Below are 16182 nucleotides of genomic sequence, written 5' to 3'. Positions count from 1 at the left end.
GAGGAGGAGGAGCAGCTCTTCTTCAGGCAGTTGACTAGCCAGTTTACAGCAGTTGTATTACCTTCACGCCACCTACTGGCTGTAAAATAAAACGGGAATACAACCATAGACTGTAAAACTGATGATACCTTTGAACCCTTTTATATATATATATATATATATATATATATATATATATATATATATATATATATATATATATATATATATATCTCTCTCAGAGTACCTAGGCTAGGCTATAGCCTATCAGCTGAGGTTTTGAGATAGGCCTACGTGCCCATGAGATTTCTATTGCCACCCAAAAGCAGTTGGAGGGAAACAAAATATTGTTTGTGGTATAACAAGGAGCTCTTCAGCACCACTATGTTGATGATTGGACCAGTGATGGAGTGCTGACATTATCTATCCTGTATCTGTTGATAGGTCATTGCAAATTTACATCAGACATGACTTTTTTTTTAAACTCTGCTGTCAATATGTGGTTGTAGCTGAGCTCCTGTCCCCTATTTAGTTTGGGTATGTGTTGGTCATGGTTTATGATATGAGAATGATTAGACATAGGCTACTTGGGCACCTGGAAGCCTATTAGGGCACATACCATATACAGTAACTGCAACATTCCTGGTTCGATTCCAACTGGGGACTTTTTCCCCCCCGCAATACCTGTGGTATGGAACCATCCTCTTGTGGATGTACTGTACTAGGAAAAAAACCAACACAAGTTTAGCACAGTACATGCAAATTCCTGTGTGAGGCAAGCAGGGCAGGTTTGCTGGATCTTTACACTCAATGTTCAAAAAATACTTCAGCTACAACAATGGCCCCATCAACAACCTTAACTGCTATTTCATCATCTAGTGTCCAAGAGCCACCTATGAGGTTATACGAACAGCAACCAGGTTGTCCTTTGGGATGTTGTCAAAACAGCAGTGGATGCCTTTGCTCCAGAGGACAGTGCCCGGCATGTGCCAAAAGGGCAGTACAGAACACAGTCCCATGTCCAAAGTGAAAACTGGGGCCATGGAACAATGAAAGTACTAAAGCCCCCATAATTAATGAGGGAAGATGTAAAGGGGAGGTTTGCCTGGGCGTAATGGGAGTGTGCAACATTGTGTAAAAAAAAGGGAACAGATCATTTCTGTCAGCTACAGCAATTTGGGCCAACTGGGCATTGTAGACAGTAGCCCCGCTCCCACTATTGCTATGGGTGAATCTTAGAGCAACTATGGAAAAAGCAAACACCAGGGTGTTCTTATTATGTATACATACTTGTCTTTTATGCTTTGTTTAGAGTAAACCAAACACCAGGGTCTCTGTTTTGTCGACGTATTGTGCAATTAAATGTATGCGGCCAACATGTAGGCTACATTTTTTTTTTCAAAACTGTGTTGGTATGCAATAACTATATTTATACTTCATTTAAAAATCAGGACTGGTTAATGTAAATGCATGAGCATCCTTTATAAATAAAATCATTGTGATTGTTCAACAATTAAGGGTTCAGAATAAGTTAATATTGCACATCATGGGGTTCAATCTCCAAAAACGCTGGACGCACAAAGTTATGCTGCAACTCAATAGCGTCTGCCATTAGACCCTCCTGCCTGTTAAATGCTTTCTCATTCTTTAGAAAAGCTCCATTCTAAGACACGACCATATACGGTGATCGGCTACCATGTTGGACATTGCCTGATTTGACAGTTTAGTATGGCCTATGTCTTGTGGTTTCGATTTTTTTTGTGGATCCGGTTTCCCTCAATATGAAACAAAACAGGCCCGTTCATTTTGCATTAATAACAAAAAAAATCAAAACTGTGCTTCATTTTCATCATCTAGATTGAACTAACGTTAGGCCATAATTAGACGGCAGCCAACACGGACCAGAGGTGTCTACCATGGATGAAATGTGAATACTGGGCGAGCACGCACTAGTCTCCAAACGTGAGCGCGCAGCCGCCGTGGTGACAGTCGCCATTTTATTTTGAAAATCAAACTGAACTGGAGCACACAGCGACTCTTCCATCTCGTCAAGTTGTTGTGTGCGAAACAAGAAGGGATGAACATCTGAATTACTTTCTTGGGAGCACGGTAAGATTTTTAATATATTTGGTGGACAGCCGTCGACAGAGCTACATACAACACATAAGCAACGATGTTGATAAGGAGGATGGCCGCTAGCCACCAGTGCGGGGAGGGCTATTTGCTGAAAAGCAGCTGTCATATTGGTCACATCAAAAAAAAGTAACAATTCCTTAATTTAGAACGTTTGTTGAGTGTAGATAACGTATCTAGTTCTCTATAACTATATTAGTCACATTGTTGCTTCCAACGATATTGGCGTTGGCTTGGGCTAACGTTTACAAGATATTTAGCATGTGAAACTAGCATGTAATGTCAGCAATTCCATAGATTAGCCAGACCCCCTCAGAAATAAGCTAACGTTAACAAGGTTAATGCTAACGGTAGCTGGCACGATCGCGTAAACCCCATCCGCAGTACCTGCGGCCTTCACGCTCACAGCCAAGGCATGTGTAGCTAACGGTAATTGTCTCGAAAACTTAGTGATCGGTTAGCTAGTCAAAATGGCTGTTAAAAACAGTAAAAACGCAGTGTTAATTAGTTTTGCCTAATTATACACACCAGCTTGTTGCGGGCCCCATGTTGCTAATGTTAGCTTTACGTAAATGCTAATATGATAGCATTAGCTCGTAGCCTACAGGGAGTTGGTAACATTTCACAGAGGTTAATGTTAGTTATTGACCACTGGTACGTTATTCTGATTAGTAGAGATAAAAATATATAGTATGGTAACGGTTAGTGTTAACGGTATCATAATTATCCGATGAATGTTGGCCAACGTTAAAACTCCCTTAGCAAGTGTTTATCAGCGTCATGGTAATGTTAGCTTGAGTAGCTAGGTTTTCCCATTTGCCACAGCAGTATTGTCACCGAAAGGTGACGTTTGTTTTAAATCAATTTAGTAACTTAGCCTGATTTCATTTAGGATATATGATAAAGGTATGACTGCTAAACCCTAAGTAACCATAGCATCTAGATTCCTTGCTAGTCATTTTGCTAACCTACGTTAGCTTTCTCTTTGTTTCAATAGGTTGATTTTTAACTCTCTGTCAATTAGTCATTACAAATTCCTCGTTAGCTGATTTTAATGCTACGTACCACTGAATTAGTTGTTAAAGCTGCGGCAGTCACGTTACTGTAAACTGAAAGGTTGGTCAGTTTGGTGAGCAACTTAACGTTAGCTTTGACTCTGTAAGCCAGATATTAGGGTTCAGTCGAGGCCTAGTGCAAGCTATTGGCACGGCAAGTTTAAATAACTACAATATATCTGTGGAGGTAGCGTACTAATCCACGTAGTGGTAAGTCAACTCATTTTGATTGTAGTTTGGGAATCTATTGGCAGATAAATGCCCAGACAGCAGAAGCTAAAAATATATTTCACTACACCTAGCTATGTGTCTGTTATTCACGTAGGCCTCAAAGCCTGTCACAATATTTTGTGTTGACAATTGATTGTAAAAATGGCACTGCATGAAAATAAGCCTACAGAACTCTTAAGTTTAATGCTGTTCATAAAATGAATTCCTCTTTTTGTTTTATTTCTATAATATTGCAAAACGTTTTACGTGTGTTTGGGTAAAAAACACATTTAATTTGTTTTGTCCTTTCATTACAGATGCTGAACTCTATTTTAAACTGAAGGACTCTACCTAACACCGGGAGCTACTGACTTTGGAAGCAAATATTTTTCACATCTTTTTTGGGGGGGCAGAAGTAACCTATCACTGAAGTGACTAAAGGGGAATAATGGTGATTTTGCGCCGTGCTCGGCCGCCTGCTTCCGCCCCAACCAGCAATGAATCTTGATTCGCTCTCGCTGGCTTTGTCTCAAATCAGCTATCTGGTGGACAATTTAACAAAGAAAAACTACCGAGCCAGCCAGCAAGAAATACAGCATGTAAGTGGTACCACACACATCAAGTACATTTTAGTACATCTGTCAACAGAGATCTTATGATGTTATACTCTTAAGTGTATCTATCTGAACATCTCCATGTGTCCACATGTTCTGGATGTTTTGCCTGTGCTCTCCCAGATTGTAAATCGTCACGGTCCTGAGGCAGACAGGCATCTACTACGCTGTCTCTTCTCTCATGTGGATTTCAGTGGCGATGGTAAAAGCAGTGGCAAGGACTTTCACCAGGTAATTTCTGATTAGAGACATGTTCATTTTTGGTTTAATTTATACTGTTTTTTTTTTTTTTTTTTTTTAGTACTGTTGCTGCATACTTTTTGTTTACACAACAAGTCAAATGGCATTTCAGACACTGCATTTGTTGGTTTTCCTTAAATTGACTCTCAAATTCTGAACAGTTGTACTTCATTTGGCCTTCTCTTCTTAGGAGTTAAATTCATTGAGCATTTTACAGGTTTCCCATTTCTCAGGATATGCATGTAGCCACGCAGCAGAAAACACATTAAAGGTTTTTTTTTTTCCCCAACCTTATTTTCCTATGTTTTTGTGTCTAATTGACTGATAGGAACGACAATCTTTGTCCAGTATTAAACGAGATCGCTGCAGTCGGCAGCGGTGAAACAAGCTACAATGTAAGTTAATGGGGGCAATTGTGCAGCTTCTATTCACAAAAGTGCTTGTTTTACCATTGACAGGCTCAGATTATTTTTGTAAGTGTCTGACAACATTGTTAAAGAGTAAGATAATTTTTTTTAAACGTAAAAATTGTGTTTGCTCCAGGCTCCATGTAAATAAAACGTAATTTTAGTATTGTAAAATGCACTTTGTTCAAAGAGGACAGAAACAAAAAAAAAAACCTGAAAAGTTGTTTAGGGTTGTTTTTTCCACTTTTCCAACCATCACAACTCTGCCTTTGGTTGAAAGAAACTCATAGTTTACCATATTGTTTTTTAAAATGGAGTCTGGTGGGTTTAACGCTAGAGACCTCAGAGCTGTTTCTGGTTAAACAGGTCTTAAATAGGTTTTAAAAAGGTCCATCTCTGTATGGATCCTTTCCATAATGTTGTCACACACTTAGAATAATAATTTAAGCCTTTCAGTGGCAAAAAAGCACTTTTAGTGAACCAAATTGATAATGCACATTTGCCCCATAGGGTTACATTGCAGCCCGGTCTGAGGCTGCCGGTTACAGTGTTCACGCTTAGTACTGGACCAATTTCAAAGATTATTGTCACTTACACACAAAAACATAGGAAAATAGGGTTGAAAAAACAGTAGTTACCCATTTAATACAATGGTCAAGCATTTAGTGTTACCTCTTTTAGAATGAAAGGCCTTTTCACACCTGAGTCTGGATCAAGGTTCATGTTTTCGTTGCATTGTATGCCTTTTGATCTGGTTAGTTTTGGTTTCACATTGCAGTTAGGCAGATGCACTAAAGAATTATACTTGACAAGCTAGGTCCCGTCGCCATTGCATACGTGAACCGCGTCTCCCAATACTTGTAATTGATTGGTTTGTAGACTGTTTTCCCCGTCCTCTTGTAGCCTCTCTCTGGTCGGGAGTTTTTTCAACTGACTGCTGCTCTGCCTGTGCCACTGCGGCGCGTTTTGTTGCATTGTTGAAAAGTAAGACACAGGAACTTTAGTTGGGTTTTGACAAACTACACCATTTATTCAGAGACAAACTGGAACCTACACTTAGGGCTGGGTATCGTTCAGAATCTTTCGATCCGGTGCCAATTTCAATACCTCAGTTTCGATACCGATTCCTAACGATACTTCTTTCGATACCATATTTTTTTAAAAGGGTGAGGCTATTTGCACCCCGGGTACAATTAGCAGTGTATGCTATTTGCACCCCTGGCACAATTAGCAGTGTATGCTATTCATACCCTGGTGCAATTAGAAATGAATGCTATTAGTACCCCGCCGGTGCACACAGCAATGTGTTCTATTAATACCCCGTCTGGTACAAATATCAATGTATGCTATTTGCACCCCTGTGCATTTACAGTACCTTGGCATATATTTACACACAGTTATCCATACTACTCATGTATTACACCTTTTTGGAATATTATCGCCCTGACATTCTTACCATAACCAATCCCACTCCTCTTGCCTAAACCTAACCAAACCAACCAGAGCAGGCATATTCATGAGTCTTCCCCTACCACCCTGGGAAAAAAAAAAAAAAAATACAAATTATCCAATCCAAATTTAAAAAAATAAGATCACCACACAGGGGAATCGAACTCCAAACTCCCATACCAAAGGTAAGCGTACTAACCACGTAGCTAGCATTTCTTTGAGGAAGCTGAACAACTGTTTACCACTTGGTTTCTTCAAGCCTCGGTTGCAAGGTAACCATACTGTATATAAAAAAATAGGTACTAACAAACCAACGGTTGTATGCTTTCACTGAAGACAGCGCAACTGTAGTATCCATTTTCCGCTAGAAATTCAATTGTTATAAACTTTAGAGACAAAACTTCCCTATGCCAGTTTCTGCGGTCATGGATGATGAACATCCGCCATGATTTCGGTGCACGCGAGCAACGTTTCTTTGTTGTTAAGTCACAGGGTGTAAATAGCTCAGCTCTGTGGCCAAGGCTATTCGTACCGGGGGTGCAAATAGACACTCGGTTTTTAAAATCCATTTCAACATCAACAAAAATACATTAAACACAAAGTTTTTATTTTCCACCTTAATTGTGAATCAAAACGGTTATCAAAATTAAAAAATTCTGGTAAAACTGCTCACTCACAGTAACATTAATAAAAGTGCCTTGCAAGCTCAGCCTGTCAGTCAGTCATCAGGGCAGAGAAACCACCGTTGTGGCTGCTTGTAAGAGGTAGTGTAACGTCAACAGCACCGCGACCGCTTTCGGCTCGTCATTAATATCATATCGCAGCAAACGCTGTCTGCGTGAAGTTTTAAAAAACTGTAACCACACTTGAAACCAACCGTGACTCTCTGTGACTTCAACAAAACTGCAGACCGTTTACTGTGTGTGTGTGTGTGTGTGGGCGTGCTCCGCTCTGTGTCAATATGCAGAGAGGATAGATAAGCTTGCGCTCAGACGCTTTTGGAACCGAAATTTGGCACCGAAAGAACTTTTTCGATACTCATAGGATTGGAGTATCCACAGTTTTTTTTCGATACCATAAAGGTATCGACGTTCGCTACCACGCCCTACCTACACTGTACATTTACTTCCACTTAACAAGTAAACTACAATATATTTTCTCTGCTCTGATTGCCAACTGCTGTCTGCACTGAGTGCATTCACAATTGCTCTTTCATGTACACCCTAAGCACGGAGCTATTCCTTAAAGGAGCTACACTTCTCTTATAACACAATTTTAGCCTGCCAGAACTTCCTGTAATAAGTCTGAACCATCCAAAAAATGCTTTCACACTGTTTTGTCTCGACCATGGTCCGAGGGAGGTTTCGCACCTGTAATTTTGGTTCTGATCAAACTAAAAAGTCAAAAGTCCTGACCAAACGAGGTAGCCCCCTAAATTAGCAGACCTGCCAACCTTCACGCATTTCGACATCAAATTACACTGGCACAAGTTGTTACTTTAAGGTACGCAAAGAGAGGCCAGTTGTCTTTTTATTTATTTATTTATTTATTTATTATTTTTTTACACCTAAGTAATGAATAGAAATATTGTCGAGCCAATGGAGAAATTAAGCTGTGATTGTTTTTCTCCTACCAATAAGCTCTCCACCAATACAAAAAAATGACCAATGACGGTTTACCTCATATAATAGCTTTTAGTGTGAGTCATGTCACACTGTGTGGACTCAGAAGTTGCTGTAGGAATGTATATTTAATGTTTGTTAATGTATATTTCTATCTCACCTGTCGTGCTCTGTTATGTTGGCTTGCGCTCTTCGCCTTTTGGCAACAATAGCTGTTTTTGGGGTCAACTAGGTCATTCACGTGTGTGGTTTAAATCTCAAGAGTTTTTCAAAAAACAAATGAGGGGCAGTAGTGCTAAGAAAGTGAGTTATGACTCCTTGGCAAATGTGAGTCTATCAAAGCTTGTGGCCATCATTAGCATACATTGTTGCTATTTTCATGTCCATGGCATGCAGGACTTTGCTGTGAGCAAATAAAATAACTTTTTTTACCACATTCCCCATGTCTATAGACAGAGATCTAGCCATCATGGAACTCCAGTGATAAATACCAGCTTGTAGCTGTAAGCGAACTAACCCAGACAGGACCATTAGGAAGGGGATGAAACAATCACTGAAGCAATTGGCTTTTACTATGGCATCTTATATTACATGACGTATTATCTAGCCAAGGTGGAACTACTTGTCACGCCACTCAAATTGTATTTTCAGTTTTATAGCAAAAGTCTATTTTAGTTTTTTCAGTTTCATAGCATAAGAGCCCTTAATGCGACAAATATAAATTTTATGAGTACAAACACATCACAAAGCTGTTGTGTATTAAATATGATTATTATAATAAAATGGTTATTAAATTCTGATAACCTTACTTGGTAAATAATTCTTTTCTCAACTTAAAAGCAATACTCAATCTCCATTATATGGCTGTGAAGTTGGCATTGTTTTATCCTAGGTGGTACCCTGTAATATTGAAGTTTCATGGAAAAATGGTTTCATATCGACGTAATTGCAGACCTGGACGAAAATATTTATCAAACAAACGTTTGTCTCCAACATTTACAATCTCTTGTGCAATAAGAACAGTTTAGCATCTGTGACTGATTCACTCAAGACGTGTGTGTATAATGAGTAGGTCTGGTCTTCCAGGGCTCCAGTGGTGGCATTTACCAACCATTTTTTGAGACAGTGCGAGTACTGCAAATTTGACTACTTTAAAAAATTGTTGATTTTCATGTTGAAAAACAAGGAGAGTGCGAGTCTACCAGAGTTCGTTTAGCTGACTTTCTTGTCGGCTGTCAGACGGTCCGTGGAAAACGCAAGTCTTTCTATTCATTTTTAATGGGGGTAGTACGGTGGCGGGGGATGCTGCGGCAGGGAGCTGGAAAAAACGCAGCGCCAAGTAGGCCTATGTGACAGGTGTCGTGCTGGTTTTGAAGCGATGAGCGAGTCCCGTACAGTAAACTGAAAACATCACTGCCTCCATCGGTACCACAAGAATGTTTTAACACATTGAGGGCAAAATGTAAATAAAACGCAAGCAATGAACTGCCCAGGAGTTTGTGTCCAGCTAAATGTTTGCCAGACAAACAAGCTTTTCATTCTCCATGAAATAAAGCTGCATTCAAGTGTGTTCTGGAACGGCAATACAGTTACGTTACTCCGCATTCCATGGAAGATTTATTAAGATACGATTGCTATTTCAGTGTTAATAATAAAAAATAAGACAGGAGGGAGGTAGGGAGAGCCTGTATGAGGCAGCGGCAATAATACAGTACATTGACAATAATACTTTTCTTTACATTTCTCAATGTGCATTTGCTGCCAGGGGACTGCTAACAGGAGCTACATTGGGTCTGCCCGCACTCAATACTGGGGGCTAAGTTACAGCAGCTAACGTTAAATATCGAGTTCCCTTGTTGCGTCTTAAATAGGGGTGGGAATCTTTTACCATCTCACGATTGAATTCCGATTCTTGAGGCCACGATTCGATTAAAAATCGATTTTCGATTCAAAAAGATTCGATTTTATCCATATTGATTTCTAATCAGGTTTCTGATCATGATCTACTCATCTGCTTTGCTATACAGAATGACAAACGGAGACATTAAAGTGTCTTTTTCACATTTTAAGTTCAATTCTCAGGGAAGTGCCTTTTATCAAAAACATTGTCTGGTTCTCAATTGCTACTCATTAGTAGCTAGCTATAAAATAAGTTGGAACAAAAATAAAGTGCTTCTTCATAATACAAAATGGTTGAAAATGGATGCATTTCCCAGGAAAGTTGCAGTTTACCACAAATATCATGTAGAACACAACTGGTGAAGACAAAAAAAATCTATATTTCTCAGTCAGACTCAGTAACTTAAAGAATAACAAGTTATGGCTCTCGTGCATCACACGAGTTTGCAAAACACGGGATTCAAGCACCCACATATCAGTTATGTAGTGAGCGGTGAATGTCACAAAAGACTTGGTTGCTCTTGATGTCCATGCATCACATGTTAGTGCCACTCTGGTAGTTTCAGTTAGGGCACTGGCGACCTTTCTTTTAGTCTCATTGTAAAGCTGTGGCACAGCTGTCTTAGTGAAAAACTTGCGGGACGGTATGGTGTACCTCGGTTCCGCTGTCTGTAACATGCAGACGAACCCCTCGTTCTCCACAACACTGTAAGGCCTTAGGTCTTTGGCAATGAAGCAGGCGATGGACAGTTATTTTTTTTTACCCTCTCGGAGTTGGCAGGAAGTTTCGTGAAACACTGCAGTGTGCGTTGGTCTGCAGCTGGCGGCTGACTCTGCTCCGTGTTGCTGAGCTCCGGGTGATGCCTAGTAATATGAGCCCGCGCATTTGTTGTACTGCCGAAGTACTTGGTCTTTGTTTTGCAAAGCTTGCACACTGTGTGTGTCATGTCCAGCGCAGTGCTTCCAGGCATTCGGTAAAAACCGAAATGACGCCAAACTTAAGCTTTAAGTGAAGATGGGGCTGGTTGGATCTCTCTCTCATCCATATTTGCTTCCTCTTTGTTTTAGTGATTTGCTGCTCACGTTCAAACAACTGCTGCGTGGTGACGTCCAGACTTCCCGTATAGGCTAGTTACAAAAATGGAGGCGAACAGCAAGCTGATTTTATTTCTTTATTTAATCGATTCATGGACATTTCAGATCGATTCTGAATCGTTGCAAATGAGAATCTAGATTCTTCTGTGAATCGATTTGTTTTTTTGGCACACCCCTAGTCATAAACACAAAAAGCGTGTAAACCACTAAGAATGGTTAGGGTAAGAATACTAAGCTAGAAGTACAGTAGGGCGGGTCATTCTTACCAAACGGGTCAGCCAAGCCGGTTTCGCCAGTTTTGATTATAGTGGGAGCATAGTGTTTCTGCAACCGCTCCACAAACGTTTGCATAAGTTAGGTCTAATTGCTTGTTCAATTTAGCCTTCCTGTCAGACTGGCGATCTTGAGTAACCATGATTCGACATTTGAAAATGGAAGTGATTGCCAAAATTGTATGGATATTAATTAATTTGATGTAACACAACATTGCACTGTTTTTATCTAAGAAAGTACTTTAATACAGTTATAAAACAAACTTTTGTGTGTGTGTGCGCCTTAGTGAAACACAGAGGACAAATAGTGTGCCCATAAATGACACTAAAACATAGCCGTGTTGTTGTTTTTAGTTCATTTAGCTGAGGCACTGTGAAATAAAAAATGTCTGCCCCTGTTGGTGCATATATCTCAAAATGGAATCACTGGGAAACCTGTATTTCATAAATGATTTCCAATTTACCATCTTAATAGTATTATAGTAGTAGTATATATTTTTCCCACATTGTGATTGTGGTAGAATTGTCACAATTGAGTGTTTATCGCTTATGGTTTCATATTGATTCTTGTGACAGACTTACTGTCTTATCTTATTCTTCACCTGCCTCTGTTTTCTTTACTCTCTTTTTCTCGGTACGTTTTGGTTTTCAACTTGCCCAAGACACAGTTTCTGATTCAGGAGTGTGTGTCGCTGATATCAAAGCCAAACTTTATCGCTACTCTGTGTTACGCCGTTGACAATCCCCTGCACTACCAGAAGGTAAGGAGCAGATGGCAGAATTTCTGTATTTTTACTGTGGTAGCCTGAAAGTTTGACAGCCCTGATTGATGGATGCATTCTGAGTTGAGTAAAGACATACTACTAAAAGCAAGCAAGCAAGCAAGCAAGAAAATAGTCACAGGTTACAATCTGCTGAAAATTAAGGTGTGACTTAAACTGTCTTTCAGAGTTTGAAGCCATCGGCCCACTTATTCACTCAACTGAGTAAAGTTCTTAAGCTCAGCAAGGTCCAAGAGGTAAGCCAGCTCTACAATGGGCTTCGTTATTTACCAGTCTTGACGTGTTTATCTGGGACAGTGTTCCTACAGTAAATGGTTTACATTTGGCAGTTAGGAAGTATTGACTGTGAACACGTGTGACCTAAAGAAGTCTATCTGAAGTAGGAAAACATATTAGAAATCATTTGTCATTTATTTCCCAGGTGATATTTGGACTTGCTTTGCTCAACTCCAGTAACGCAGACCTTCGTGGTTTTGGTAAGTAATTCTAGTAGAGCCTGACATATTTAAAACTGTAGCAAAGATGGTCTGTTTTTAAATGGGCATACACGTTACTGTGAAAAGCATTAAAAGTTATTAAAATACTTCAAAATATTTGACATACTGCAGATAAGTCTGACTTTTTTCAAAAAGTTAAAACAGTAGGTTGGTACAAATTGCCAAGGCCCTTTGTAGTGGTGTGGTCTTGCATTAAACCTTGGTTGAAATGTGCAAAGCATATAAACATCCTTTGTTATTTTTTTGAGTTGAGTTTTTTACACTTTCCATGCAATATGGGCAAGTTGGCATTCTTTTTTGTCTACCCAGCAATTTAATGAACTTTCTTTATAAGTGAATGCTGCTTTTCATCAAGTTGTGATAAAGATTGGTAACACATGGGCATACAGGAATGAGGTGTCTAAATAATCAGAATCATGTTTATGGATGCCCACATCACTTTAAATAAACAATTGTGTTTAATGTTTCTCAGCTGCGCAGTTCATCAAGCAGAAACTTCCGGACCTCCTGCGGTCATACGTTGACGCAGATCTCGGAGGAAATCAGGAAGGTGGCTTCCAAGATATTGCCATAGAGGTCTTGCAGTTACTGCTCTCCCATCTACTGTTTGGCCAGAAGGGAGCCAGTGGGGTAGGCCAAGAGCAGATTGACGCCTTCCTCAAGACACTTTGCCGAGGTATGGGGGGCGTGCGGTGGTGGTCAACACCTTCAGATCCTGAAAACTTTTAAGATACCTAAAGTTAAAGATGCATTTGTCAGCCTGAATAAAAATGGTACAAATCTGTCCACAAATTGTTTTTCAGTGTTACTGTGCCACATTTGTTTGATTGTGTGTTGTATTTCAGATTTCCCCCAGGAGCGCTGCCCTGTGGTGCTTGCACCACTGCTGTACCCTGAAAAACGGGACATTCTCATGGACAGGATCCTGCCAGACTCGGGGGAGTTAGCTAAGACCATGATGGAGAGTTCTCTTGCAGAATTCATGCAAGAAGTTGGCTATGGCTTCTGTGCTAGGTGAATTCATGTTTACATTCTTCTAAGCTACATTTTACAGTTAACACAAGTTATAATTTTAAAATAATCGTGTATTCAAATCCTCCAGTGAATGCAGTGTAATTATGTGAAAGACCATTTAAGGGGCATTCAGACTAGGCAAAATTTTATACCAATGTGCTACTGCCTGCATGTTAAATGGTTGAGACTCCTAATACAGACTCCCATACACAGACTCACAGTTCACACTACACCATTATGCAGTTGACACATCTGGACATGTATCACAACACATTTTTATCAACATGTTTTGCAACATTAGAAGTGTTAAAAATTGCCAATCTTAGAGCTAAAAACTATGTATATGCCCAATTTTTTGACTGTCCTATACCTTATACAATTTCAGTGGCGTTTAAATTGATATGTGAATGTTCAAAATAATGGTCCCTATCTCTTTCCAGTCTTGATGAATGCAGAAACATAATCCTTCAGTATGGGGTGAGGGAGGTCACTGCCAGCCAGGTAGCCAGGGTCCTGGGCATGATGGCTCGCACCCACTCTGGCTTAACTGATGGCATCCCACTACAGGTGAGTTGCTTTATTTGTGTAACGGCGGAAACCCACCACCGGCAAAGCATAGATTTGTGCCTGATTGCCAGCGCCTGGTTCCTGGCGTTTCTCTGAGCCGTTCACAAAGCGATCCTCTATCTAAACTTGTTTCTCTCCACTCTACAGCACGGCTCTCTCTCTCTCTCTCGCTCTTTCTTTCTTGCTCCTTGTGTGTTTTCGGTAGTTATCCAACAACCTAAAGTGGGGCTACTCCAAACTGTGTGTGCGCATCTCTCTCTCTGTCTGTGTGTGTGTTTACCTGATTGCGTGTCTCGCTAGACACAGTCAAGACAGCCAAAGGCACAAAATACCTGTGTTTTATTTTGAAAGTTGTTTTATTTTGTAAAGTATCCGGCTGCACTGTGGCTTCTCCACACCTGATCACAGCCGGTGTAGCTGGACAAATTGGATAACATGGGCGCCAAAATGGAAATTGCTCCACTTCCCGGCGTTTTGCGGCTATTCGCGACGCTTCCTTGTGCGGTTTGTTTCTGGTTTACGTAATACGTACCAGAGGATAAGGTTTTGCCACAAACTCAAATTACTTAGTTATCTCCTGTATAACTTAGTTTCTTATTCCATATGTACGGTGGGGAGTCTCTTATTCAGAGAACCAAGGTTACAACGTAACCAAGCGTTTTCAGAGGGAGAGAGAGAATTGCGAGACACATTTTAGTCTCGCGAGATCTTATAACACTTCTAATGAAAATTTATGAAACCAGCCCAGACGTACTGTATCATAAAATAAAATGTACCTCCATTAGAAAACTCTATAGAGCTGGAGAGTTGCTTAATTAATGACTGTGTAATATATAGGGTTTCAAAAATGACAGTACCCTTTTTAAAGTGATATTGATAGCAACTATAGTTCTTTATTTAATGCCCTTTTTTGAAAGGAGTCACTTGATTCAGTAACTTTTAATATTTCAAATTTTGGTTAATTTCTGGTTGAGTGTTCTGGCTTCTGGATTCTTAACATTTCAACACACCAGAGCTTATATTTTCTATTCTTTTGTGTTTTCTCTCACAGTCCATCTCTGCTCCAGGAAGTGGTATCTGGAGCGATAGTAAGGATAAGAACGATGGCTCCCAAGCACACACGTGGAATGTTGAGGTTCTCATCGATGTCGTGAAAGAAGTGGTAAGTGAACCATCAGTTTATCTTAAATAGGCCCCATTTACACCTGGCGTTAACATCTGTCCTGAGTGATCTGATCACTCCCTGGCCCTCTGGAGTTTTGTGCCCTGCCCTTGCCTGGACAAGGCTGCAGTGTTGGTGGCATGGAGGTCGGAAATCGGTAGACCATGACCTTGTTTTTAGCTTCATAAAATGTACCTGAATTCATGAAAATGGACAGAAATTCCTGTTCTTAGGTCGCACCATCTGCTGTTGCTATTTAGAAGCCGGTGAGCCTGAGTGAGTGGTCAAAGGGAAGCAGCTGTAAAACGGTTGATAAACACATTTCATTACCTGTGAATTCTTCAAAATAAGTCCCATTTTATTTATTATAAAGCAGCAAAATCTGAAACTGTTGGGTCTTAATCAGTAGTAACTTAACATGGCTCCTATACAGCTAAAAGCGAACGTGAAACGGTAAAATGAAGCAGATAACTGAAAGTACAAACGGTGACGCAGGAAAGAAACTAAACTTAAAAACCACAAAAATTTCAGTTGTTACTCACATAAATCATATATTATTACAACAACAAATTATTTTTGTATATGCAAACTTTATTTACATATAGAGCAGGGAATGAGATCACAACATCTCAATGTGCGTCTTGAGTGACTACTCGAGACGCATGTTGAGACTCATGTTAAGATGCATTTTAATGCAATGTATGAACTGACATACTTAAAGCCATCCACTTGTGATCGGATCACCTGAGACGCATGTTAAGGCCAGGTCTGAACAGGCTTATAGTTGGCAGTAACTTTTCCTAAACATTGTTTACTTTCCACGCACTGTCATTGACATACTTTCCCCAAATATAGTTTTAAATGGCAAGGATGAATGCATTAGAATACAATTTGCAGTTAAAACTAAATTTGCATGTCAACTCCACTTCAGCATTTCCATCCATTACATGGCATTTCATCTGCACCAACGTTTTGCATTTTAAAGGGCCATGAGTCGGATCCTCTTCTCACTGTTGATTCTTTAACAAAGAGTACTGTAGGCTTTTGTGTCCAGCATTTTAGTGTCACCCTGGTTTTACATTTTGTCATCAGTACACAAGGTAATACATGCACTATCCTGTCATAAACCTAACACTGAAGGTTGCAGAAATTTGAAGTTGGTACCAGTTTACTTTTAAAAAACAA

General features: G+C 39.9%; 1 protein-coding gene across 8 annotated transcripts in view; it reads left to right on the top strand.

The window, feature by feature from the left end:
- Positions 1-3778: 3778 nt before the first annotated feature.
- The window catches only part of cnot1 (CCR4-NOT transcription complex, subunit 1), a 33302-nt gene continuing 20898 nt past the window's right edge, over positions 3779-16182 (top strand). For 6 of the 8 annotated variants that reach the window (XM_028586179.1, XM_028586177.1, XM_028586176.1 and 3 more), the window contains exons 1-9: positions 3779-3976; positions 4115-4222; positions 11638-11736; positions 11925-11993; positions 12179-12233; positions 12727-12930; positions 13100-13268; positions 13709-13835; positions 14887-14997. In XM_028586179.1, the coding sequence (XP_028441980.1) occupies positions 3875-3976; positions 4115-4222; positions 11638-11736; positions 11925-11993; positions 12179-12233; positions 12727-12930; positions 13100-13268; positions 13709-13835; positions 14887-14997 (1044 nt within the window). In that variant the 5' untranslated portion in view covers positions 3779-3874. The remainder of the gene's footprint in view (positions 3977-4114; positions 4223-11637; positions 11737-11924; positions 11994-12178; positions 12234-12726; positions 12931-13099; positions 13269-13708; positions 13836-14886; positions 14998-16182) is intronic. The other 2 variants (XM_028586181.1, XM_028586174.1) reach the window with 1 other exon arrangement.

The sequence above is a fragment of the Perca flavescens genome, chromosome 8 (assembly GCF_004354835.1).
Source record: "Perca flavescens isolate YP-PL-M2 chromosome 8, PFLA_1.0, whole genome shotgun sequence".
In the NCBI taxonomy this organism is placed as follows: Eukaryota; Metazoa; Chordata; class Actinopteri; order Perciformes; family Percidae; genus Perca; species Perca flavescens.
This window is presented reverse-complemented; position numbering and strand designations above follow the sequence as displayed.